This window comes from Muscardinus avellanarius, assembly GCF_963383645.1.
Source record: "Muscardinus avellanarius genome assembly, chromosome: 13".
NCBI lineage: Eukaryota > Metazoa > Chordata > Mammalia > Rodentia > Gliridae > Muscardinus > Muscardinus avellanarius.
The window spans coordinates 8963292-8989321 of NC_137799.1; the positions used below are offsets into that span (position 1 = coordinate 8963292).

At 52.6% G+C, this 26030-nt stretch overlaps 1 protein-coding gene across 6 annotated transcripts in view; it reads right to left on the minus strand.

Moving 5' to 3' along the window:
* LRSAM1 (leucine rich repeat and sterile alpha motif containing 1) overlaps positions 1-25810 on the minus strand; it is a gene marked incomplete at both ends in the record, with an annotated part of 36801 nt that extends 10991 nt beyond the window's left edge. For 3 of the 6 annotated variants that reach the window (XM_080708778.1, XM_080708779.1, XM_080708775.1), the window contains 16 exons: positions 1191-1278; positions 2753-2852; positions 4432-4502; positions 6569-6613; positions 8017-8156; positions 8413-8535; positions 8885-8914; positions 9677-9807; positions 11025-11115; positions 16784-16905; positions 18197-18281; positions 20452-20520; positions 22798-22875; positions 23749-23793; positions 25326-25382; positions 25739-25810. In XM_080708778.1, the coding sequence (XP_080564904.1) occupies positions 1191-1278; positions 2753-2852; positions 4432-4502; positions 6569-6613; positions 8017-8156; positions 8413-8535; positions 8885-8914; positions 9677-9807; positions 11025-11115; positions 16784-16905; positions 18197-18281; positions 20452-20520; positions 22798-22875; positions 23749-23793; positions 25326-25382; positions 25739-25810 (1347 nt within the window). The remainder of the gene's footprint in view (positions 1-1190; positions 1279-2752; positions 2853-4431; positions 4503-6568; positions 6614-8016; positions 8157-8412; positions 8536-8884; positions 8915-9676; positions 9808-11024; positions 11116-16783; positions 16906-18196; positions 18282-20451; positions 20521-22797; positions 22876-23748; positions 23794-25325; positions 25383-25738) is intronic. The other 3 variants (XM_080708780.1, XM_080708776.1, XM_080708777.1) reach the window with 2 other exon arrangements.
* Positions 25811-26030: the final 220 nt, after the last annotated feature.

Consider the following 26030-nt stretch of genomic DNA (forward strand, 5'->3'; position numbering starts at 1 on the left):
CTTCTGCTGCCCATCTCACACAGGGGGAAAGCGCAGTGCACAGGCCTGCGCCCAACCTCCCCAGCCGCCGAGCCGCTCCCCAGCCAGAGGCAGTGCCCTCCCCGAGAAACGCAGTTCTCAGACTGGGCCCCAGGACAGTCGTGCTACTTTAGGAGAATAAAGAGACTAATGGTAGAGAGCTGGCTGTGGTGGGCACGCTTGGAATCCCAGCATTCGGGAGGCTGAGACAGGAGGATCGCGGTTCGCGGACAGCCTCAGCTACTTAGTGAGGCTCTTTGCAACTCAGTGAGGCCCCATTCCGAAATAAAGAATAAAAAAATTAGGCTGGGGGTGTAGCTCGGAGGTCGAATGCCCCTGGGTTCCATCCCCAGTACTGCAGAGAGAGAGAGAGAGAAGAGAGAGAGAGGGAGAGAGAGAGAGAGAGAGAGAAATAGAGAGAGAGTAAGAGACTGACTAGGGGTAGAGAGAAAGGGGGCAGGGGTGACAAGAGCTCAAGGAAAGGCAAGGGCGCTGCGGTGTCTCTCAACAGCACCTCGTGACCACAGTGGGGTCCTCCAGGGCTCTGGCCGCACCTGCTAGGCTGCTAAGGAGAGACGGGGCAGAGCCGTGCGGCAGGCCGGGGAGAGAGGAGGCAGAGGTCCCACCGCCCTCTCCTTTGGACTCTGCCTCCATCACCGCTCACCCCTTGAGTCCTTGGGACACGCCCTCTTCACAGGATGGGGTGGCACCCCAGGGAGCAGGGGAGCTTTTCTAGATTAGATGACCGCCCCCATAGCATCTCCCTGGCCCTCTGACCTTGATGTGATAAATGGATGGAACCCAGGGGCATTCGACCTCCGAGATACACCCCCTGCCCTAGTTTTTATTCTTTATTTTGAAACCGGGTCTCACTGAGTTGCAGAGGGCCTCACTAAGTAGCTGAGGCTGTCCACGAACCGTGATCCTCCGGTCTCATCCTCCCGAATGCTGGGATTACAAGTGTGTGCCACCACACCCGGCTTGTTATTTTGAAACAGGGTCTTACTAAGTTGCTGAGAGCCTCACTAAGTAGCTGAGGCTGTCTGCGAACCGCGATCCTCCTGTCTCAGTCTCCCAAGGCCTGGGATTACAAGGGTGTGCCACCACGCCCAGCTAGAATTCCCTAGGTACCCCTCCTGGCTCCGTCTTCGTGCCCTGGGACAAGGGCTCACCTCTTGCAGAATCTGGCTGATGGCTTTGTTCTGATCCATCTGCTGCCACGACAGGATCTGCTGGAACCGCTCGTCCATTTCGGCCATGCTGCGAGAGACGGTACATTCGTTCTCCCTGATTCCCGGAGCACCTACCTCGTGCCAGGCAAGGAGGCGGTAAAGACAACCATCGACTCAACTGACAGTGCTGATGGAGCCCGTGTGGGCCAGGCCCCCGGCTGGGCAGACACAGAGCATCTGAACCCTGTAACCCTAGAAGGTGGTGCAGTAGGAGCTGGCAGAGAGACCTCCCAGTCCTGTCACCCAGTCCCCTCTAGAATGCTCCTCTGGAGTGGATGCCAGGTCTCTGTCCAACCACTTCCTAGCAAGCCACTAGGCTAAGAGCAATGTCCTCCCTGGCAGCCTCGCCCTGGCTGCGACTGCTCCCCGCCCTCCAGAACAGAGCGCGGATATGGGCACCAAGCCTGCAACCTCGCCTGTGCCCATGCTTCCAGAGGCATGGTTTCGAGTTCGTTTCAAATGAATGCCTATTATTTCTTAGGTCTTGAAGTAGCAGACTTTATGTTCACCAAATCCTCCAACAAAAACCAGGCGTGGAGGTGCACGCTTGTCATCCCAGCATTCGGGAGGCTGAGACCGGAGGATCGCGGTTCGCGGACAGCCTCAGCTACTTAGTGAGGCCCTCTGCAACTCAGTGAGACCCGGTTTCAAAATAAAGAATAAGCCGGGCGTGGTGGCGCACGCTTGTAATCTCAGTACTTGGAAGGCTGAGGCAGGAAGATCGCACAGATTCAAAGCCAACCTCAGCTACTTAGGCTCTCAGCAACTTAGTGAGACCCTATTTCCACATTAAAAAAATATATAAAATAGGTCTGGGCCACGACTTCATGGTTAGCTGCTTAGCAGAAGCAGGTCCTGAACCTGGACCTGCTGAGCCCCAGGGCTGTGCTCCTGAGCAGCGTCACACATCTGGACAGAAGGGAGGGATTCCTGCATCTGCAGGGCCAGGTGCCTGGGAGCGCAGCCTGTGTGTCAGGATGGCCAGGACCACTGGACTTCCCGGGCTGCTGAGCGTTGGCTGAGCTCAGGCCCTGGAACCTTCAGGAAGCGCACTGTGAACTCGGTGGCCCAGCACCCACCCTCCGGCACATCCCGCTCACAGGCTAGCGGAGCCTGGAGGCTGACGAGAGCGCGCGCCCGCCCGTCTGGGCGCTGGCCCTGCCACTCGCTGGCTGTGCTTCTCAGGGTAGGTTATGCTCTTGGAACCTGAGCTTTAATTGTAGAACAGGACTAATGAAAAACAGTCCCTCGTAGATAAGCTGATGTAACACACCACCCAGCCCGGTGCCTGGCTTACGGGGGCACGTGAGAGATGGGAACGGTCACCATCGCTGTACCGCAGCCCCACGCCCAGCCACGAAGTCCAGTGAGTAAGACCAGGAGGGCCCGCTGGCATGGCCGAGGCCGAGGCCGGGGCGGCGCAGGGCAGGGCTCCGGCCTCAACCCAGGGCCAGGCCAGCTCTCCTGAAGCCCTCACCTGGGAATCCTCTTCCTTACCTTACCTGGAACAGGCCTGCTGGACTAGGCTCTGCCTCTGGGACTCGTAGGCCATCTGGATGAGCCGGTTCTTACAGCTCTCCGTCAGCATCTGCTGCATGGCGGCTGGGGACAGATGAGGGGGCGCTGAGAAGGGGCAGCCGCCCCCAGGGTACCGCAGCTGGGGGCAGCAGGGTGAGGACGGGCCCGGACGCTGCACTTAAAATGTTTTCTTTTTGCTGGGCGTGGTGGTACGCCCTTGTAATCTCAGTACTTGGGAGGCTGAGACGGGAGGATCGCAGGTTCGAGGCCAGCTTCAGCAACTAAATGAGAATCTCGGCAACTTAGTGAGAGCCTGTTTCAAAATAAAAAAATAAGCCGGGCGTGGTGGCGCACGCTTGTCATCCCCGCGCTTGGGAGGCGGAGACAGGAGGATCGCGCAGGTTCGGAGCCAGCCGCGCTGGCTTAAGAGACCCTGTTTCCAAATTAAAAAGTATAAAAAATAGGTCTTGGGAGTGAAGCCCCGAGGTAGAAGGGTTTCCAGGAACCCCGGTACCACCAAAAATAAATAAATAAATGAAAATAAAAAAAATAAAAAAATAAAATGAGGCTGGGGTGTAGCTTGGAGGTAGAATGTCCCTGAGATCGATTCTAGTACAAAAAACAGTTATCAAATGATAACCCAATAAATACTCTTGCTCAAACATAAGCACTGGTTATTCCCTAAGAATGATTTTTAGAAGTACATTTTTTCCCATTTTTGTGGTACTAGAGATTGAACCCAGGAAAGCTTCAACACTGAGTGGGTCCCCAGCTCGCCCATCCCCTTTTTAAGAATTTGAGACAGGTGGGGTTGAACCCAAGAGCGTTCTATTTCTGAGCTCTACCCTCAGCTCTATTTCTTTCTTTCTTTCTTTCTTTTTTTTTTTTTTTGCGGGTCTGGGGATGGAACCCAGAGGGATTTGACCTCCGAGCTACACCCCTGCCCAATTTTTTATTCTTTATTTTGAAACAGGGTCTCACTGTATTGCAAAGGGCCTCACTAGGTAGCTGAGGCTGTCCGCGAACCGCGATCCTCCGGTCTCAGCCTCCCAAATGCTGGGATTACAAGTGTGCACCACCATGCCCGGCTAGCTCTATTTTATTTTTATTTTGAAACAGGTTCTCACTAAGTTACAGAGGGCCTCACTAGGTAGCTGAGGCTGGCCTTGAGCCTGCGATCCTCCTGTCTCAGCCTCCCAAGTACTGGGATTATAGGCATATGCCACAATGCCTGACTCACAATCTATCTATCTATCTATCTATCTATCTATCTTTCTTTCTTTCTTTCTTTTTCTTTTGGTGTGTGTATATGGTACTGGGGATTAAACCTAGGGGCATTCTCCCTCTGAGCTACATACACTCCAGCCCGTTTTATTTTTTGTTTTCAGACAAGGACTCACTTAGGTTGCTGACAGCCTCACAAGTTGCTGAGGTTGTCCTCGAACCTGTGACCCTCTTGTCTCAGCCTCCCAAGTACTGAGATTCCAGGTGTGCGCCACCACAGCCGGCTTGAGCTGGATTCTGAATGTAGGCCCAGCCTGACCCCAGAGCCCGTGCTCTGGGCCTGCCCCTTTTGAGGACTAACGCTCAGGCCTCGCACATGTGACCCGGAGAGGGAGAGGGCATCGCCCCAGGCAGCCTCGTCCCCCGTCCTGCAACTCACAGGCGATCTCCCGTTGCCGCAGGTTCTCCGCCTCCTCTTGGGTTATTGACATCAACTGTTCCATTCGTATTCTAGAAAAAAAAAAAAAAAAAAGCCATCCATTGATTTGAACAACATAACATTTCCAGCGGGGAGAATCCCATCCGATGGACACTACCTCCTCCAGGAAGCCCCCCTAAGCCGCCAACCCGGGCATCTGCAGCACTGCACACATCCCTGGGCCCGTTAACCTTCTGCCTGGTAGCTACAGTGCTTTGCATACAAAGACGAACATCTCTTTAGAAACACAGCCCAAGGATGCAAGGTGCCAGGCTTCCGCCTAAGCGACCGACACACCCAGGAAGATGCTCAACATCCCTGGCAAAGGAGGTCAGAGCCCTTCACCTGTCAGTTTGGTGAGACTGAGGAAGCAGAAGTGGTTGCTGCTGGCAACCGTGGCGGAGGAACGGGCACCTACGTGTGCTGCCGAGAGTGCAGAACTTGCAATGTATTTTTTAGAAGGTATACCGGTACCCACCTAAGTGTCCTTTGCACATTTCCCTCAAAAATTAGCCACACAACTCTGGGTGGGTGGTCCACACCTGTAATCTCAGTACTTGAGAGGCTGAGACAGGAGGATAGTAGGTTCGAGTCCAGCCTCAGTGATTTAGTAAATCCTTGAGCAACTTAGCTAGACCCCGTTTGAAAATAAAAAAATAAAAATAAAAATAAATAGGGCTGAAGATGAGGTTTAGCAGTAGAATGCTCCTGGGTTCAATCCCCAGTACCACACACACATACACACAAAAATTAACCATTTAACATCCAGGTGTGGTGGTGCAAGTAGCTGGGTGTAATCCCAGCAATTTGGGAGGCTGAGATAGGAGGATCACAGGTCTGTGACAACCTCAGCAAGTAGTGAGACCCATCAACCTAATGAGACCCTGTTTCGAAATAAAAATAAAAATAGGGGTCAGGCATGATGGCGCACGATTGTAATCCCAGTACTTGGGATGCTGAGACCGAAGGACTGGGTTCATGGCCAGCATCAGCTACTTAGTGAGGCCCTCTACAATTTAGTGAGATACTGTTTAAAAATAAAGAATAAAAAATTGGTCTGGGGGTGTAGCTTAGAGGTAGAATGCCTCTGGGTTCAATCCCCAACACCACACACACACACACACACACAAAAAAAAAAATGGAACTGGGCGTGGTGGTGCACACTTGTAATCCCAGTACTTTGGAGGCTGAGATGGGAGGATCTGGGTTCACAGCCAGCCTCAGCTACTTAGTGAGGCCCTCTGCAACTCTGTGAGACCCTGTTTCAAAATAAAGAATAAAAAAAAAATTAAAATTAAAAAAATAAAAAATAGGGCTGGGAGTTATCTCAGAGAAAATGTCTCTGGGTTCAATCCCCAGTAACACACACGCACAATTAGCCACATAAGGCTGGGCATGGTATTGCACACCAGTAATCGCAGCTACTCAGGAGGCTGAGGCAGGAGAATCCCCACCTCAAAGCCATTTTAGACAACTTGATGAGACGGTGTCTCAAAATAAAATAAAGGGGCTGGGGACGTAGCTCAGTAGCACAGAACTTGCTTAGCACGTGCAAGGCCCTAGGTTCCACCGCCAGCGCCGCAAAACAAAAAGGTCCAACAGCCATGTAAGTGCACAGGCACACGGGGTCTGTTCATCATCGCATTGTTAAAATTACGAAAAACCAGCACCAACTTAAAGGTTCATGGACAGAGGCCTAATTAAGTATATTATGGTATAATCACATGTGAACTATTCTCCAGCAATTACAAATAACGCTCCTGGCATGGAAATACACCTGTGATGTAATAAATACAATTTTGCAAAGGTAATTATGCATGTGTTTGGGCACAGTGGCCCGTGTGAGCTTTTCTGCGCGCCCAGCTGGCTGGAGTGGCATAGAAGGCTCCCTCCCCTCCTCTCCCTGTGGGTGGGATTCAGCTGCAAGCACGTAGATGGTTTGCTGTAGCTCCGTCTGCTGCCCAGGCTGGCCTTGACCTTGAACTCTTCTGCTGCAGCCTCCCTGGTAGGGGGGACTGGATAAGCTCTAGGGGTGACTTTCCTGGCGACTCCCAAGACATTCTCTCCTCTAAGCTGCACCTTCTAGAAAGACACTTACCTTTCATTTTCCAGCGACTTCAAAATCTCTGAACTTTTCTTTTGCCTGTGGAGAAGACCAGAGAAGGTCCCCGTGGTCACCAGGCCTGTCCCCAGCAGGGCTTCCCTGCCTCCCCGCGCTGGCTGAGTGAGGGCGCAGTGCCTGGCTGGCCACTGCAGCCTGCCCCCGGGAGCTCTGTGCTCAGGCCAGCGAAGCTCCTCCAAGCTCCAGCGTTCCTCACCTGCCGGAGTGGGAATAAAAACAAAAAAGCTTCTCGGGCTGTTTTTAAAGAGTAAATGAAAGCTGGGCGTGGTGGCGCACGCTTGTAATCCCAGTACTTGGGAGGCTGAGGCCGGAGGATCGCGGTTTGCGGACAGCCTCAGCTACTTAGTGAGGCCCTCCGCAACTCGGTGAGACCTGGTTTCAAAATGAATAAAAAATCGGGCTGGGGGTGTAGCTCGGTGATACAATGCCCCTGGGTTCCATCCCCAGACCCTCAAAAATAAATAAATAAGTAAATAAATAGAGTAAATGAGAAAATACACAGAAAATGCTTAGTACCTAAGACGCCCCCAACAAACAGTCACATTCCTGGACTCGCTGGGTCCCTCTGTAACTGACAGATTAGGAACAAGTGAACCAGGGGCAGAGATAAAGACGCCTGGAGGCTAAAGCCTGTTTCTAGAATCTTCCTGCAATGGACCTCCTAACCAGGCATTCTCAAGCTTCACGAGCCCTCTACGTTTTCCCGAGCCCCATCAAGACCTGCTCCGAGCCCGGCATGGTGGTGCAGGCCTGTAATCCCAGTACTTGGGAGGCTGAGACAGGAGGATTGCAGGTTTGAGGACAGCCTCAGCAACATAGCAAGACTCTCAGGACCCTAGTGAGACCCTGTTTCCAGACAAAATAAATAAATAAATAAATAAATAAAGGCTGTTGCTTGGAGGAAGAATGCCCCAGGTTTAATCCCTAGAGCAGTGGACGCACATATGTGTGCACACACACACATACACACACGAGCTACTCTTAGTAACTCCTACCTAGAACAGAATTTATTATGCTAAGTGTCACTAAAAGATGAATACCTGATTTCTTTTTTTTTTTTTTTTTTTGGTGGTACTGGGGTTCCTGGAAGCCCTTCTTCCTCCGGGCTATACTCCCAGACCTATTTTATATTTTTGAAACAGGGTCTCTTACGCCAGCACGGCTGGCTTCGATCCTTGCGCGATCCTCCTGTCTCCACCTCCCAAGCGCGGGGATTACAAGCGTGCGCCACCACACCTGGCGATGAATACCTGATTTCTAACAACAGGTTTCTTGGAACTCAAAATATCGGGACGGGAAGTGATCTGAACTGTCCTGTTAAACTCCTGCTTGGGCCGGAGCGCAGACCGTGAGGAGTGGCCTCTGTCCCCAGCCCTCAGGGGCCATCCATCCCTGGGGCAGGCCCAGGGCCGGGGGCCGCTGACCTCTGGTTCTCCTGCAGGAGTTTCTGGATCCGGCTGGCGATGCTCTGCTCCGTCTGCTTCAGCTGCTCCCGCAGCCGCTGCCGCTCAGCATCCAGGTAGCGCTGGTGCTGGCTCAGGCCCTGCTCCAGCCGGGACTGCTCCTGTGGCGAGAGGCGGGTCCTGAGCTGCCTGGGGCCCGCGGGGGTGGAGTGCTCTGTGCCCTTACTAGAGGGACGCTCTTCCCGCCCCACCTCACGCTGGTCCCTCCCTGCTGGGCCTCAGAGTGCCCGCTGGGCAGGAGGAGGCTGCCCTGGGTGCCTGGCCGGGTGCCAGGGGCTAGCCTGAGAGCTTCGTCCCCTGCCTTCCCGCCTCGGAGGGGCCTCTGCTTGACCGGCTGGTGCTCAGCCGCGCACAAACCTCCTTGACCGTCTGCAGGATCTCGTCCTTCTGACAGCTACTCTGCTGAAGCAGCTGGGCCTGCTCGCGCTGCCCGAGGTCCAGGCGCCGCTCAAACTCCAGCTTCTCCCGCATCTTCTGCTCCTGCGGGGACCGAGATCCTGGTGACCACCGGCCCCGTAGGCACCAGGACATGGGAAAGGGGCATCCGGCCCTCAATGCCAAGTAGCGCAGGCTGCGGGTCAGCGCTGAGCTAGCCGGGCTGTCCGCCAGAGGCTGGCGGCTTAGAGCCCAGGGCTGGCCTCCACTTCTCTGCCCCCTCGTCTGTCAAATGGGCACGCTGCCGCCCGACTGGGGGAGCGCAAGAAAGCACCAGGAGATGCACGGAAGAGGAGAGCGTGCCTTTAACCTTGAGTTCAGAGGCTGGAGGAGCCGTTTCCTCAAACATTTTAAGGGCTGAGATCAAAAGACAGGAGAAAAGACATTTCCTTACCTTCCGCTTCTCATAGTCGGAGAATCTATTCTGGGGGGAGAAAAGACAGTGGTCGGGAAAGGACAGCTACAGCTATCACTGGTACACGCGCCAGGACCCCGGGGGCGCACATGGCCCCTGGCCCGCCCCGGACTGCTGCATCAAAGGGAGGGCACGGCGGGTGTGGGGGTGCATGCCTATAATCCCAGCGCTTGGGAGGCTGAGACAGGAGGATCACAGGTTCTCGGCCAGCCTCAGCTACTTAGTGAGGCTCTCTGCAACTTGGTGAGACCCTGTTTCCAAATAAAAAATTTAAAATGTCCCAGTTCTTTTTTGTCTTTTTTCTTTTGGTACTGGGGATTGAACCCAGGGGCAATTCTACCTCTAAGCTACACCCTCGCCTCTATTTTTAATTCCTTATTTTGAAACAGGGTCATACTAAGTTGCAGAGGGCCTCACCAAGTAGCTGGCCACAAACCTGCTCCTAGCTCAGCCTCCAAGTTAGATTAGTGAGTGGGGGAGAATTCTAGACAGGGAACTGCTTGTTTGAAGGCCTGATGGGGAAGGGTGTGGTCTGTTCAGGAAATGGAGGGGAGCCCTGGACAGCGGGTGTTTGCTGGGCTACTGCCCTGAGGCTGCCGTAGAGGCCTGCTGAGGGAAGCCACGGCTGTTGGTCTGATTGGAGGTGAGCCCTGGTTTGATGGAGGAACCTGAGGGCTGCAGCTCTGAACACTTCATACCAGCAGCCCCCAACACACGCGCACACACACGTCTGTGCGCACACATGCACACCAGCAGGCCATCTTGCTTTACCTGCCACTCGACCTCCTCCCTGGAGAATCTGTCTGAGGGCCCATCGGGGTTGTCCCGGGAGTTCTCGGCTCCATCTTGCTCCAGAACTGGCAGTAGGTACTGAGAAGGGGGGTAGTACTCCAGCCCTGACTCTGCAAGAGAGGGACCGAGCTGGCCAGGAGGGACCCGGAGCCGCCTGCTCCGGCCTGCCTCGCTCTCCTCCCTCCCACCAGCCTTCCCTGCCTGGCTCCGTTTCTCCCTAGGTGGGGGCCCTGCACTCTTCACTAGCCCTATCCTGGGGCTGGAATGTGGCTGGCGCTCGGTGTCAGCTGCATGAATAAATGGGCAAGTTGTTGGTCTCTTTCCACCCGAGGGAGAATGAGGTGGTAGAAAAAGCCTGAGAGCCGGGTGTGGTGGCACCTGCTTGTAAGTCCAGTACCTGGGAGGCTGAGACAAGGAGGATCACAGGTTCAAGGCCAGACTCGGCTATTTAAGTGAGGCCCTCTGCAACTTAGTGAGACCCTCTTTCAAAATAAAGAACAAAAAAAATTGGGCTGGGACTGTAACTCAGAGAGGTAGAATGTCCCTGGGTTCCCCAGCACCACAAAAACAAACAGACAGACAGACAGAAAGACAAAAAAAAATGCCCGAGAGAGCCAGGTGTGGTGGTGCACGTTTGTAATCCTGTACCTGGGAGGCTGAGACAGGAGGATCGCACAGGTTCAAAGCCAGCCTCAGCTCCTTAGTGAGGCTCTCAGCAACTTAGTGAGACCCTGTTTCCAAATAAAGTATAAAATAGGTCTGGGAGTATATCCCGGAGGTAGAAATCCCCTGGGTCCCATCCCCAGTACCACAAAAAAATAAAAAATAAAAAATAGGGCTGGGGGTAGAATGTTCCTGGGTTCAATCTCCAATATTGGAAAAAAAGGGAAAAAAAGAAAAAGAAAATGCTTGAGAGTGGCAAGAAACCTAGTCCAGCATCCAGCTTCACCGATGACTGCCTGCGTGTGTGAGACCTTGGCCCTGGATATTTTCCTTCTGTATAATTTGAAAGAGTTCATACCTTGTACTCATTTTCTGCTGCAATTCTTGCCTGTTATTTTGCTGATTTGTTGCTGCTCTTTACATATTATAGTTACTAACCTTGGGTCAGTAACATATCCTGCCCCAACCTAACCCAGCCGCACCGTCTACACCCTCCCCTAAGCCCTGTCTGTGACTACATTTCCCGGTGTGATCATTCCTTGTGCCTGTTCCCCTCACCAGACCCTGAGCTCCGGGCAGGCAGGGCCCGTGGCCACCTGGTCCTTGCTGCCCCCCAGCCTGGGTGGACGTGGGGGACCCCTGGAGGCGGGCGGCCTCTGCTTACCTTTGCAGAGGAACTGCTGAATGGCCGCGGTGCCCGCACCGCACACCTCCCGCGGCGGGTAGACCATGGACGAGGCATCGAGGTTCAGCGTCTGGAGAAACAGGGGCCTTCTTTACTGTGTGGGTCCCGGCACTGCTCCACAGGAGAGGGGGCCACCTGATTTGTTATTAATTTGTGGGCTCACTGCCTCCTCTGCCCAGGGGGTGTTGTCCAGGGAGCAGGGAACATGAGCCGTCTAGCTATGGCCCCGTCCCCAGCAGCTGGGCTGCAGCGGGCGCTCACTGTCTTTGGACAAATCCGCACGAGAGAAGCAGCGGAGTTCAAGGACAGCAGCGTTGATAGGATCCCAGCTTTGTGCAAAAGCACCACCAACCTCACAACAGCAGAGCATAGGAAAAATTGGGAGGAATATATTGCAAGCTCAAAGCGGTTTCTTTCCTCTAAAGATGAGATTACGGTATACTGTCTATATGAGATTTTTTGTGTGTGTGTGGTACTGGGGTTCCTGGAAGCCCTTCTACCTCCGGGCTACACCCCCAGTCCTATTTTTTTTTTTTTTTTTGGTGGTACTGGGGTTCCTGGAAGCCCTTCTACCTCCGGGCTACACTCCCAGACCTATTTTTACATTTTTATTTGGAAACAGGGTCTCCTAAGCCAGCGCACACGGCTGGCTTCGAACCTACGCGATCCTCCTGTCTCCGCCTCCCAAGCGCGGGGATTACAAGCGTGCGCCACCACGCCCGGCTATATGAGATGTTTTTAATATTTGAAAAAATGTGGTACTGGAGCCGGGCGTGGTGGCGCACGCTTGTAATCCCCGCGCTTGGGAGGCGGAGACAGGAGGATCGTGCAGGTTCGAAGCCAGCCGCGCTGGCTTAGGAGACCCTGTTTCAAAAATATAAAATAGGTCTGGGAGCGTAGCCAGGAGGTAGAAGGGCTTCCAGGAACCCCAGTACCACCAAAAAAAAAAAAAAAAAAAAAAAAAAATGTGGTACTGGAGTACAGGGGTGACTACTGCTGAGTTACATGCCCAGCCCTTTTTCACTTTTCAGTTTTAGTTTTTATTTTGAAACAGGGTCTCGCTAAGTTGCTGATGCACCCTTGAGCCTCCTCCTGTCTTACCCTTCCAATGTGTGCCGCCATGCCAGCTAGAAATTTTAAGAACATATAGCATGACCTTTTTTTTTTCCTTTTCCAGCACTGACGATTGAACCCAGGGGTCCTCTACCACTGAGCTATATCCCAGCCTTTTTTGTTTCAAAACAAGGACTCAAATTTCCAACCTTCTGGTCTAGCCTCCTAGTTGGAATCACAGGCATGTGCCACTGCACCTGGCCAGCATCTCACTCGCACATACACACACACACTCCCTCTCTCTCTCTCTGTCTGTCTCTCTCTGTCTCTCTCTGTCTCTGTCTCTCCTGGGGATTGAACCCAGGAGCATAGGAGCATTCCTCCTCTCAGCTATATCCCTATATCCCTGTTATGTTTTAGAGCAGGGTCTCACTAGGTTTCTGAGGCTTGTCAGACCTGTGACCCTCCTGTATCATCTTCCCCAAGTACTGGGATTACAGGCATGTACCACCATGTCTGGCCCAGCATAACTTTTTTTCTTCTTCAGTACTGGGGATGGCACCCAGGGGCATTCTCCCTCCAAGTAACATCCCTAGCCTTTTTTTATTCTTTATTTTAGGGTCTCACTGAGTTGCAAAGGGCCTCACTAAGTAGCTGAGGCTGTCTGCGAACCGCGATCCTCCTGTCTCAGCCTCCCGAATGCTGGGATTACAAGCATGTACCACCACGCCTGGCTAACTTTTTTTTTTTTTTTAAATGGTTCTGGAGATTGAATACAGAGGCATTCTACCTCTGGACTATTTTTTTTTTTTTAATTTGAAACAGGGTTTCTCTAAATTGTAGAGGGCCTCACTATGTTGCTGAGGTTGGGCATGAACCTATAACCCTCCCATCTTAGCTTCTAGCATGACTTTTATTTTGTGTATGTGTAGAACCCAAGGGCATTCTGCCTCTGAGCTAGACCCCCAGACCTATTTTTTTTTTTTTTTCGATACTGGAGATGGAACCCAGGGTTTAAAACTCTAGTTTTAAAACTCTAGCCCAGCACAGCTCAGCTGTGTGTCCTTGGACAGGTCACGGAGCCATGGCTCCTTCAGTCTCACAGGCAGTGTCACCGACCTGGTGGGCTGCGTGGTGGATGACCGGTGACAGCACCTGAATATGCCTAGTACACAGTCTGGCCTCACTGGTGTCTCTCTCTGTCTTTAATTTTTTTTTTTTTTTTTTTTTTTTTTTTTTTTTTTTGCTATACTAGGACTGGGGATGGAACCCTGGGACATTCTACCTTCAAGCTATACCCTTAGCACTATTCTTTTATTCTTTATTTTGAAACAGGGTCTCACTGAGTTACAAAGGACCTCATTAAGTAGCTGAGGCTGTCTGCAAACTACGAGCCTCCTGTCTCAGCCTCCCGCATGCTGGGATTACAAGTGTACGCCACCGCCAGGCGTGGTGGCGCACGCTTGTAATCCCCGCGCTTGGGAGGCTGAGACAGGAGGATCGCACGGGTTCGAAGCCAGCCTCAGCTACTTAGTGAGGCTCTCAGCAACTGAGTGAGACCCTGTTTCCAAATAAAATAGAAAATTGGTCTGGGAGTAGCCTGGAGGTAGAAAGCCTCTGGGTTTCACCCCCAGTACCACCAAAAAAAAAACAACCAAAAAACAAAAAAAACAAGTGTACGCCACCATACCCAGCTTCTCCCTGGTTTCTCATGCTATACAAATAGGTCTATTTAAGGTGTCACCACGAAGCTCCAAAGATGTGTGTGTGTGTGTGTGTGTGTGTGTGTGTGTGTGTGTGCGTGTTACTGGGGATTGAATCCAGGGGCTCACAAGTTTGAAGGCAGCCTTAGCAATTTAGCAAGGCCCTTAGCAACTTAATAAGACCCTGTTTGGAAATAAAAAATAAAACCAGGCATGGTGGTATATGCCTGCCATCCCAGTACTTGGATGGCTGAGGATGGCTGAGATAGGAGGATCACAGGTTCACAGCCAGCCTCAGCAACTGAGGCAAGACCCTGTTTCAAAACAAAAGATAGAGCTGGGCAGCCGGGCGTGGTGGCGCACGCTTGTAATCCCTGCGCTTGAAAGGCTGAGACAGGAGGATCGCGCAGGTTCAAAGCCAGCCTCAGCTACTTAGTGAGGCTCTCAGCAACGTAGTGAGACCCTGTTTCCAAATAAAGTATAAAATAGGTCTGGGAGTATAGCCCGGAGGTAGAAAGCCTCTGGGTTCCACCCCCAGTACCACCAAAAAAAAAAAAAAAAAAAAAAAAAAAAGGATAGAGCCGGGCGTGGTGGCACACCCTTGTAATACCAGCACTTAGGAAGATCGCACAGGTTCGAACCCAGCGTCAGCTACTTAGTGAGGCTCTCAGCAACTTAGTGAGACCCTGTTTCCAAATAAAATATAAGATAGGTCTGGGAGTGTAGCCCAGAGGTAGAAAGCCCCTGGGTTCCATTCCTGGTACCACAAAACAAAAGATAAAATAGAGCTGGGCATGTGGTATACGCTTGTAATCCCAGTATTTGGGAGGTTAAGACAAGAGGATCTCAGTTCGCGAACAGCCTCAGCTACTTAGTGAGACCCTCTGCAACTTAGTGAGACTCTGTTTCAAATAAAGAAGAAAAAAATAGGGCTGGGGGTGTAGCTTGGAGGTAGAATGCCCCTAGGTTCAATCCCTGGTGCTGCAAAAAAAAAAAAAAAAAAAAAGATAAAATAGGACTAGGGGTGTAGCTCAGAGGTAGAATGCCCCTGGGTTCAAACCCCAATAAAACACACACATAAATTAGTTAATTAATTAATTATTTTTTAGACGGGCGTGGTGGCGCACGCTTGTCATCCCAGCATTCGGGAGGCTGAGACCAGAGGATCGCGGTTCATGGACAGCCTCAGCTACTTAGTGAGGCCCTCTGCAACTCAGTGAGACCCAGTTTCAGAATAAAGAATAAAAAACAGGGCTGGGGGGTATAGCTCGGAGGAAGAATGCCCCTGGGTTCCATCCCTAGCAGCACAAAAATAAAAAAAAATAAAAAGAAAGAACTGGGTGTATAGCGTAGAAGTAGAATGTCCCTAGGTTCAACCCCCAGTACCACAATAAGTAAGTAAGTAAGTTAATAGATAAAACGGATCCCTGCTAGAGTTTTTTGTTTTGTTTTGTTTTGTTCAGTGCTGGGGATGAAACAGACATGGGAAGCGCTCCACCACTGCGCTGCAGCTCGGTATCCTCCTCAGCTCCCCTGAGGTCTTACTGAATGCTTTAGTGACGCGTGCTCTGAGCAGTGTTAGTCTAATAGGCAGCTGCTCGGCACACGGGGCTTTTTAAATATCTATGGACCGTCAATAAAACCGTTTACTTCTTTGTTGCACTGGCTGCATCTCAAGTGCTCAAGAGCCCTGCGTAGCCGGTGGCCACCGAGTTGGACAGCACTCGTGGAACGTGGCCATCACAGAAGGTTCTCGTGGACACACCAGAGCAGGAGCCTGGGACCCCCGCCCGCAGCCGGCCCTGACCACCCTGCGCTTCCCAAGGCCCCACCTGGTAGGACCCAGCCCCAAGGCCGGCCACCGCCCTTTGCTGTCTGGTCCACCGCCCACAGAGTGGCTGGAGAGGGCGGCCCACCACCCACTGACCGCCAAGGACTGCGCAGCGCAGTCTGTGGCCAGACTGGGGTCACTTGGTCTCTGACCCAGGTGCCCGGTTGGGCAGAGGAGCACAGGTGTTGGAGTCAGCTGGCCTGACTTATGTCCATCCCTCTGACTCACTGCACGGTCCCGCACAGCCTCACTTCCCATCATGCCTCAGTCTCTCCATCCGCAAGGTGGCGCGACAGCACCTCCCTCGCGGGGTTTCTGCGAGGGAGCCGGGGAGCCAACACAGGCCAAGCGCCTCATGTAGGAAGTGGCGGGGGCGGGGGAGCCATCGTGTGGCGGCTGCGAGCGCCAGCTCCATGGCGGCTGAACTGTGTTCCCAGATTCCACACGCTGAAGTCCTCAGCCCTGTACCTCAGAACGGGACTGTACTTGGAGACAGGCGGGGCCTGACCAGGGTGGCTGGAGGACAGAGGGATGTGCAGATGTGCAGACATCAGGGGGAGGATGACGTGAAGTCACCCGGAGGAGAGGCCTCGGGAGGAGCCCACCCATCGCTGCTTCATCTCGGACTTCAGCCTCCAGATCGCGGAACAGAACTTTTGTGCAAGCTGCCGGGCACGTGGGTCTTGGTTATGGCAGCCCAAGCTGATGCAGAGTCCAGGAGGTGTTTGCCCTCCCTCCCCTGCTACCCAGTGGTCCCACGATGCTTAGTTTCTGCATAGCCATGCTAAGGCCCAGACCCCCACCCCACCTCCAGCCCCTCTGCCCTCCCTGAACACCTGGATCCCAGGCCCGGCAACCTGCGGCCACGCCGCTCTTCTCTGACGCGGCCCTCCTCCTGCCTCGCCCGTCCTGCCCCTCCGCCTGTCATCCAGGTCTCAAAAATCTCATTCCTTTGCCAGCGCTCTCGTAAAGCCTCCGCCTCTGGACGCAGCTCCCGCTCCTTCCCTCTGCATGCTTTCCTGCCTCTGCAGGGGCTGCAGAGGTCAGGTCGTTACAAATGCTCACACGTTGGCCTCTGCGGGCTCCGAAGGGCCACACCTGGGGCTCTGTGGCTGGGCCAGGGGCGCCCCACGAGAAGGGCCTCCGCTCACCTCCAGGGTCCGGACGTGAGCCAGCATTTGTGGAAGCCTCTGGACCTCATTCTCGCTGATGTCCAGAGTGCGCAGGCTTCGAAGCTCCCCCAGGGTGTCCGGCAGCTCCTTCAGCTTGTTGTCTGCAGGGCCCGGGTGGCAGAGCTCAGCACCCAAGGCCCTGCCCTTGGCCCTGCCTGACCGCCCAGGACACAGCGGGGGCGGGGCCGGGAAGGTTCTTTACACTTACTAGCCCAGTGACTCTGAACAACTGACTACCTCCTTGGGCCCCGCTGCCTCATCGCAAAGATGGGGTGATGATTCTATCTGGCCTCACAGGAATAACGATGGGTTCTATGAGGTGACGCAGACGGGGTCCTCCGCACAGTGCCTGTCACACGGCAAGTGACGCACGCCTGTAATCCCAGTACTTGGGAGGCTGAAACAGGAGGATCCCAGGTTCGAGGGCAGCCTCAGCAACTAAACGAGACCTTTAGCAACTTAGTGAGACCCTGTTTCAAAATGAAAATTGAAAAAGGGCTGGGGGTGCAGCTCGGAGGTACAGTGCCCCCGAGTTTAATCCCAATACCCAAAACCAAGAATACAAAACTAAATGAGGCGCTGATATTTTCATCCTCAGTCATACAGAGAAGCTGCCATACAATAGATAAGCTGAGGCATTCTTTGCAGGAAGTGCTGAGGAGAACGGAGGGAGCGAAGGCGCTGGGGTGCAGTGAGGCAGGTGCTCTGTGAGGGTAGGAAGGCTGCACGAGGATCTTGGCCCTCCCTCCCTTCCTTCCTTCCTTCCTTCCTTCCCTCCCTCCCTCCTTCCCTCCCAATGGAATTGAACCCAGGGACATTCTACCCCTGAGCTACACTCCCAGCCCTTTTTATTCTTAATTTTGAAACAGGGTCTTGCTAAGTTGCCGAGGGCCGTACTAAGTAGCTGAGGCTGGCCGCGAACCTGCTGTCTCAGCCTCCCAAGCACTGGGCTCACGGGCATGGCCACCGCACCACCACGCCCAGCCGGCTCGTCACTGCGTTACGGGTGCTCAGGAGCAAGTCACGGCTCTTGGCGTCTCGCTTCCTGCATGTGTGACGTGGGGACCCGCGGCCTCTGCTTCCCCGCAGACTCGCCCGGGGACTGGATGCCGGCTGAACAGGGGTGCCATGCCGCTCAGAGACCGCTGTGGCTCCTGGCACGAAGGCCTGACTCTCAGCATGGCGGTCCCACCACTGCCCTCCTCCCACAAGGCCCAGGCTCGGAGGAGTCACGGGGCACCCAGGCACCCTGTGTCTGGTTTCCATGGAGACGGCTGGACCTAGCGGGAGGCCAGTCTGGCTTACAGTGTCACCCTCAGGCTCAATGGCTCCCAGGCAGAGCTCCTGTGGATCCTGGCTGGGACAGCGTGGACAGGGCTTCCAGGCCCCTACCTTTCACATTGAGGGTCTGGAGCTGGACCAGGTTCCCAATGGAGCGGGGGAGATATGCCAGTTGATTGCTTTCCACATTTAGTACCTAAAGAGGAGGAGAAAGATGGCAGTGCCTGCCTCTGCAGCCCTCACCCTACGTGGGGGTAGCATCACCCAGGCACAGCACACTCCTCTGGCAGCCGGCGAGGGAGGTCTAGGTCACCATGATCCCATCGGTGATACGAGAAGACTGGAGTTCAGAGTGATGAAGCCAGAGGGGCCAGAGGGCAAGGCTGAGACCAAGGCCGCTCGGGCTGACGCGCCGTCGCTTCCGCTGACTTGGGAATGACCAGGATCTGCCCTGAGCAGCGAGGGAGACGGGCTGAGGGAGTCGGGCATGGGAGGCAGCACAAGGGAGGCTCTGCTTATCCTGGGATGGAGGAAAGGGGACAGGGCGCCAAGCCACAGAAGGCTGCTGTGGTCTGTGGGAGGCTCGGGCCAAAGCTGCTGGAGCCGGGACTGGGCTCAGTGGACGCCCAAGGCCATGCTCCCTCCAGGGAGGGCAGAGAGGAGAGCCAGGCCAACAGGGTGGCCTGAGTAGGCATTAAAAATGGATACAATCGGAAGCTAAGTAGCTATTAAAAAGGATGTGGCACATAAATATTTGATGAACCAAAGGAGGGCTATGTTTGATTGTCAGGTACCCAAAAGTTACAAAACAACAAGGGCAGCATTTCTTTTTCTTTTCTTTTCTTTTCTTTTCTTTTCTTTTCTTTTTTTCAGTACTGGGGATGGAACCCAGGGGCATTCTACCTCCAAGTTACACCCCCAGCCCTATTTTTTTTTTTTTTTTTGGTGGTGCTGGGGTTCCTGGAAACCCTTCTCCCTCCGGGCTACACTCCCAGACCTATTTTATGTTTTTTTATTTGAAAACAGGGTCTCTTAAGCCAGCGGGGCTGGCTCCGAACCAGCGCAATCTTCCTGTCTCCGCCTCCCAAGCGCGGGGATTACAAGCGTGCGCCACCACGCCCGGCTACCCCCAGCCCTATTTTTTTATTCTTTATTTTGAAACAGGGTCTCACTTAGTTACAAAGGGTCTAAGTAGCTGAGGCTGTCTGTGAACCACGATCCTCCTGCCTCAGCCTCCCGAATGCTGGGATTACAAGTGTGAGCCACCACGCCCGGCTCAAAGGCAGCATTTCTACAAAAACATATAAATATCTAAAAAGAGCCTTCCCAGGACTGCAAAAATAAAAAGTCCCCTGTGATCCTATCCCAAGGTGCGTGCTGTGGCTCCAAGGGCCGACAGTTACTACCATACAACCACACGCTTTCACCGTATGACCGCGGACAAGTTTCGGCCATCTCTGCACCTCAGCTTTCTCTTCTGTGGAATGTTTAACAGCCTCGGCATTGTGGGTTGTTTACTGAAACTGTTCTTTCCTTTCCTCCTGGATCAGGCAGTGAGCCGGGTGGAGGGGCTGCCCCCAGAGAGGTGGCCTTTCAGGGGGCTGGGGCAGTCCGCCAGGCAGGGAATGCATAATTAATGATGACAGGCTGCAAGCCAGAGGGGAGAGCAAAGGAGATCTACTGAGGGAGGCCAGGGCAGGATTCACAGAGACACCAGGCTCAGAGGTGAAGGAGGCGCTCACAAACAGCCCCAGGAAGGGCCAGTGCCGCAGAAGGGAGGCCTGCCAGGGTGGGGACAGATGACAGAGGGTTTTAGGAGGTGATCACAGCCAGCAAAGGGGAGAGAACAGGAGAGGAGGCTGGGAAGAGACTGGGATCCATCTCACGGGATCTACTTTTTTTTTGTTTTTGCAGGGCTGGGGATGGGACCCGTGGCATTGTAGGTGCTAAGCAGGTTCTACTGAGCCGCATGTCCAGCCTATATGGGGTCTTCTGGGACCCAGTGAGTGTTTTTTTTTTTAACCCCAGGGCAACGGGAGCTACTTGTTTCTCTGTAAAACAAGGGCAGCACTGATGCTGGCCTTAAGGGGTGGCGGGGAGGCATGGGCATAATGCCAGGGGCAGGCTTGCCCAGCTGGCACAGTGGGCATTCGGCCAGTGCAGGGACCGCTAGCAGTGAGAGGTGAGTCAGACTGTGGGGCCGGCACTAGTAAGATGAGCACTCACTGGGTGATTTTCGTCTGTAAAGCCTTGGAAGCTCAGAATAAAGTTAATGATAGAGAGATGCCCCCGCCCCGAGCGGGGCGGGCGGTCCTGGCACCCAGGGCAGCCTGCTCATGGTGGGCTTCTGCTTCCTGTGGTCTTACCTGCAGGGCTGTCAGCTGCCCCAAGTCATCGGGAAGTGCCGTCAGCTGATTGCTGTGGAGGTCCAGAACCTGCAGAAGAAGGAAGACCCCATTAGCCACTGACTGAGAAAGCCCCTGCAATTCTGGGCTCGGAGGCCAGGGGGTGATGGGAGCCACCTTACATCTCTGGTGTTGAAACCACCAGGGCCAACCAACCCTTCCTCTCCCACTAAGGGTCCAGCATTCCCATCTCATTTTCTTTTTTAAATTATTATATCATTTCCCTCTTTTATTTGTCTATCAAATAGTTATTTTTACTGTTAAGCAAAAATACATGCCTAAAACAGTATGCATGGCCATGATAAAAAGGAAAATGTGCTGGGCGTGATGGCGCATGCTTGCAATCCCAGCATTTGGGAGTCTGAGACAGGAGGATCGCGGTTCGTGGACAGCCTCAGCTACTACTTAGTGAGGCCCTTTGCAACTCAGTGAGACCCTGTTTAAAAAAAAAATAAAGAAGCCAGGTATGGTGGAGCACACTTGTTATCCCAGTGCTTGGGAGGCTGAGACAGGAGGATCACACAGGTTCAAAGCCAGCCTCAGCAACTTAGTGAGGCTTTCAGCAGCTTAGTGAGACCTTGTTTCCAAATAAAAAATAAAATAAAATAGGGCTGAAGGTATAGCTCAGAGATAGAAGGCCTCTGGGTTCCATCCCTGGTACCACAGACACACACACACACACACACACACACAGCCGTGGGTTCAAGCCCTAGCATCCCCCCAAAAAAATATAATATACAAAGTATATAAAATTATATATGATATAGTGTATATATAAATACATCTATATAGAGAAATAGATAGTGGCTCTGTAGAGTGTGAAATTATGTTTTCCTCTCCCTCCCTCCCTTCCACAGTGACAGGAATCAAACCTATGGCCTTGTGTATGCTAGGCAAGTGTTCTACTACTGAGCATAGCACCCCTTTCCTATGCTTTAACTGTAATTTGTTAATTTAACAAATAAAATGAGCAAAGACAGGCTAGGCTATGTATATACATATGTTTATGTATATATACAATATACATACATAACATAAATGTAAAGGATATATGTACACACACACACACATACACACACTTTTTTGGACAATCTTGCTAAGCTGCCAGGCCAGTCTCAAAGTTGTGATCTTCCTGCCTTAGTCTTCCAAGTAGTGGGATTACAAGTGTGCACTACTCTGTCAGGCTTAAGTGTTCTGTTTTCTGAATACAGAAATAATACAGGAGCTGGGAGAATAGCTGAGTGGGACGGCATGTGCTTAGCACGTGCAAGGCCCTGGGTTCAATCCTCAGCACCGAAAAACCAAAAAACAAAAAAGCACGTTGAACCCAAACAACAGAGACCAGTTAAAAACTATCCACAGACCAGAGCTAGTTCATCATCAAAAGGACTTGATGTCCACGCGGCAGCCTTCCCTCTTAGCGTGTGCGGAATAATCCTGGGGTGGCATCTTGCGTATACTGTGACTACGTCCCAGCCCCGTCAGGTGCCCATGGTCAGGAGGGATTTTCAAACACTGATCACACCATGCCCTGGGTCCCTCTGTCCTCCTCCTTCCCCTCCTCCTCCTCCTCCCCCTCCTGCGCCTCCTTCTCCTTTTCTTCTTCTTTCTTCTTCATATTGAGGATTCAACCCAGGGGCGTTCTACCTCTTAGCTAAACCCCCAGCCCTATTTTATTCATTATTATTATTATTATTATTATTATTATTATTATTATTTTTGGTGGTACTGGGGATGGAACCCTTCTACCTCCGGGCTACACTCCCAGACCTATTTTATACTTTTTTATGTGGGAATAGGGTCTCTTAAGCCAGCGCGGCTGACTTTGAACCTGCGCGCTCCTCCTGTCTCTGCCTCCCAAGTGCGGGGATCACAAGTGTGCGCCACCATGCCCTATTTTATTCTTTATTTTGAAACAGGGTCTCGCTAAGTTGCCAAGGCTGGCCTGGATCCTGTGATCCTCTGTCCCAGCCCCCCAAATACTGGGATTACAGGTGTGCCCCACCATGCCTGGCTTCTCCTGTTACTGCTTACTTGGGACCATCAGCCTCCACCCTGTCTGCTAGTTTATATGCTACATATTTAGGACTTAGTTTTCTCCCTAGCACACAAACCGCCTAGTGTGGTTACCTTCGTCACTCCGCCCCATGCACAGCGCGTCGCGTGGATCAGATCCCAGACCGGCCATTTTTTACAGTCGGGCCCTCGGGCATACATTTTAGTGGAGGAGACCCGAGGGGGGTAGGGAAGCCCAGTGCCACCTGCAGCACCCCACAGTCCCTGACAGATGGGGAGGCGCCCCAGTACCTTGATGGTAGCGAGGCTCAGGAGGCTGCAGGACTTGGGAAGGAGGGAAGTGAGGTGGTTCGTGTGCACGATCAGTACCTGCGGAGGCAAAGATGGAGAAGACGTCAGGTGGCAGAAGAGCAGCAGGCGGGGAGGCTCAAGGCACCTGCCGCGGCTGGTGTCCCTGCTGGCCCGGACGCACAACAGGGGCCACTCACTGTTAGAATCAGGGACCTTCTGAATGAGAACCAGATGGCCTTCAGATCTGGAACTTCATGGGTGGGAGGGGCCTTAGAGGTCTAATCCTACCTTCCATCCCGAGAAAGGATTGGCTCTCCTGAATTCTCTTTCTTTCTTTCTTTCTTTCTTTCCATATTAGCGATTGAACCCAGGGACATCCTACCTCTGAGCTACATGCCCAGCACTATTTTATTTTTCCTTTGGAAACAGGGTCTCACTAAGTTGCTGAGGGTTTTGCTAAATTGCCAAGGCTGGCTTTGAACCTGCGGTCCTCCTGTCTCAGCCTCCCAAGGACAGGGATTACAAGTGTGCCCAGCCGGCTCTTCTAATTTTAACCTTCCTCAGCTTCAGAGTCTTCATGGAAAATAGAGAAGAACAAAGAACCTGCCCCTGGGAGCTGCTGTAACAAATAAGCAAATGGACATAAAGTCCTTAGCCCAGGGCTAACGAGCATGTATTACGCTCAGCCATTATCCTCTGACCTTTCTCTGTCTCTGTTTCATTCATTTAATTTTCATAACACCTCTGAGAAAGTGGAAAGATGAATGCCTGCATTTCTCAGATGAAGACACAGAGATGTCAGAGTTGGAGGAAGTTGCGCAAGCCTTGAGGTGCCCAGGGGCTGTCCACCCCCCAAAGGCTGCTCTCCGGACAGCCTAGAGTCCCGTGTGCTTTCACACCAGCCAGCTGAGGCGTGGGCAGGCAAGTCTCTGAGAATGCAGACCAGCTCACCTTCTTCTGTAGAACTTTGCACGTTGCAAAAGCCCCGAATGGAATCTAAGATAAGATAAAGAAGAGTAAGTGCCTGCTCTCCTGCCAGTTTAAAATTCGTAGCGAGGCCAGACGTGGTGGCGCCCGCTTGTGATCCCAGCATTCGGGAGGCTAAAACAGGAGGATCATGGTTCGCGGACAGCCGCAGCTACTTAGTGAGGCCCTTTGCAACTCAGTGAGGCCCTGTTTCGAAATAAAGACTAAAAAATAGGGCTGAGGGTGTAGCTCGGCTGGGTCCCATCCCCAGTACCACAAACATAAAAATAAAAAATTAAATAAATAAATAAATAAATAAATACATTTGTAGTGAGGAGGAAGACCCGCGGAGGGTGCAAGGAGGCACAGAGCTGCAGGGTAGCTGTCTACAGGAATGGGGTGGGGCGTCGCTGGGGGCGTGGCCAGCCCCCTCCAATCAGCTGGCAGCACACCAAGCGCTGATGCCTGACTCTTCCCAAGGCCCCAGGAATCTGTGGCTACAGGTTCTAACTGGGCTCCTTGATTCTTGGATAATGCTCATCTGAAGGATTAGCTCAAGTGTTTTTGGACAAATATGGAATCCAAGAAAACATCTCTTGATTAGTGCTGTTGGTCTCTTTCTCTTTCTTTTTTTCTTTTTGTACTGGGGATTGAACCCAGGAGCATTCTACCTTTGAGCTACACCCCAGCCCTATTTAATTTTTTCTTTGGAAACAGTGTCTCACTAAGTTGCAGACAGCCTCACTAAGTAGCTGAGGCTGTCCACAAATTTCAATCCTCCTATTTCAGCCTCCTGAATGCTGGGATTACAGGCATGTGCCACCATACCTGGCTCTTTTTATTTTATTTTTTATTTTTTTATTTTTGTGGTACTAGGGGTGAAACCCAGAGGCATCTCTCTCCAAGCTACACTTTTTATTTATTTATTTATTTATTATTATTATTATTATTATTATTTTTTTTTTGGGTGGTACTGGGGTTCCTGGAAGCCCTTCTATCTCCGGGCTAAACTCCCAGACCTATTTTTACATTTTTATTTGGAAACAGGGTCTCCTAAGCCAGCGTGCGCGGCTAGCTTCGAACCTGCGCGATCCTCCTGTCTCTGCCTCCCAAGCGCGGGGATTACAAGCGTGCGCCACCACGCCCGGCCCTTATTTATTATTTTTTATTTATTTATTTATTTTTGCGGGTCTGGGGATGGAACCCAGGGGCATTCGACCTCCGAGCTACACCCCCTGCCCTAGTTTTTATTCAGCGAGTTGCAAAGGGCCTCTCTAAGTACCTGAGGCTGTCCGCGAACCATGATCCTCCTGTCTCGGCCTCCTAAATGCTGGGATTACAAGTGTGTGTCACCATGCCCAGTTTATTTTGTATCTTGAAACAGGATCTTGCTAAATCACTGAGGCTGGCTTTGAACTTGTGATCCTCCTGTCTCAGTCTCCCAAACACTGGGATTACAGGCATGGACCATCACATCTCTCCAGAGCTGCCTTTTTTAGAGTACACATGATCAAAAAACAATACAGATCAAAGTCACGGCCCATATGTTACCCTCGGTTTACCTCTGAGAGCTCACATTTTGAGATGTCCAGAATGTCATCCGCCCCAGCTTCTTTTGCCTAAGGAGAAAAATAATTTTTTAAAGTGTTTAAACAAAACCCCCTTGTGGAGTAGACATGATAAGTAAAGAAACATAGAATCAAAGAGCTACAAGGGACCATGACTGCTGTCCGGTTCCACTAGTCCCTGCTGTTGGGGGCACAATGACCCCTGCCCTCCTAGAACTTGAGGTCCAGCAGGGGAGAAAAACCAACAAGTAATGCCAAGTGCGCTGAGCCCTGGCAGGGGAGTGCCTATGGCAGGGGCCCGGGGAGGAAGACTGGAGGGAGCACGGCATGTCTGGGCCCCGCAGAGCCCCCTTCATGGGGCAGAGGAGGAGCTGGGGAGGAGCCTGAGGAAATCCACTTTCCCTCACCACACACATCTGGTACTCCAGGCGCTTCCGCGCTTCCTCGCTGGGTTTCCGCTTCCGGAAGAAGAGTGGCATCTTCCCCTGTTTTCCGGAGCAATCTTCAGGACACTGGGGCATAGGAGAGAAGTTAGGGGCTGGGGCGTGTGCCACAGGCCTGACACCCAGGACAGGCAGCCCGGCAACATGCAGCATGCGCTGGGCTGCTGGGCCATGAGCTCCATGTGGGCATGGCTGGGTCTACCTCATCCACCAGGTACTCTGGGGATAAAAAAATGAGCAGCAGGTGGGGTGGAGC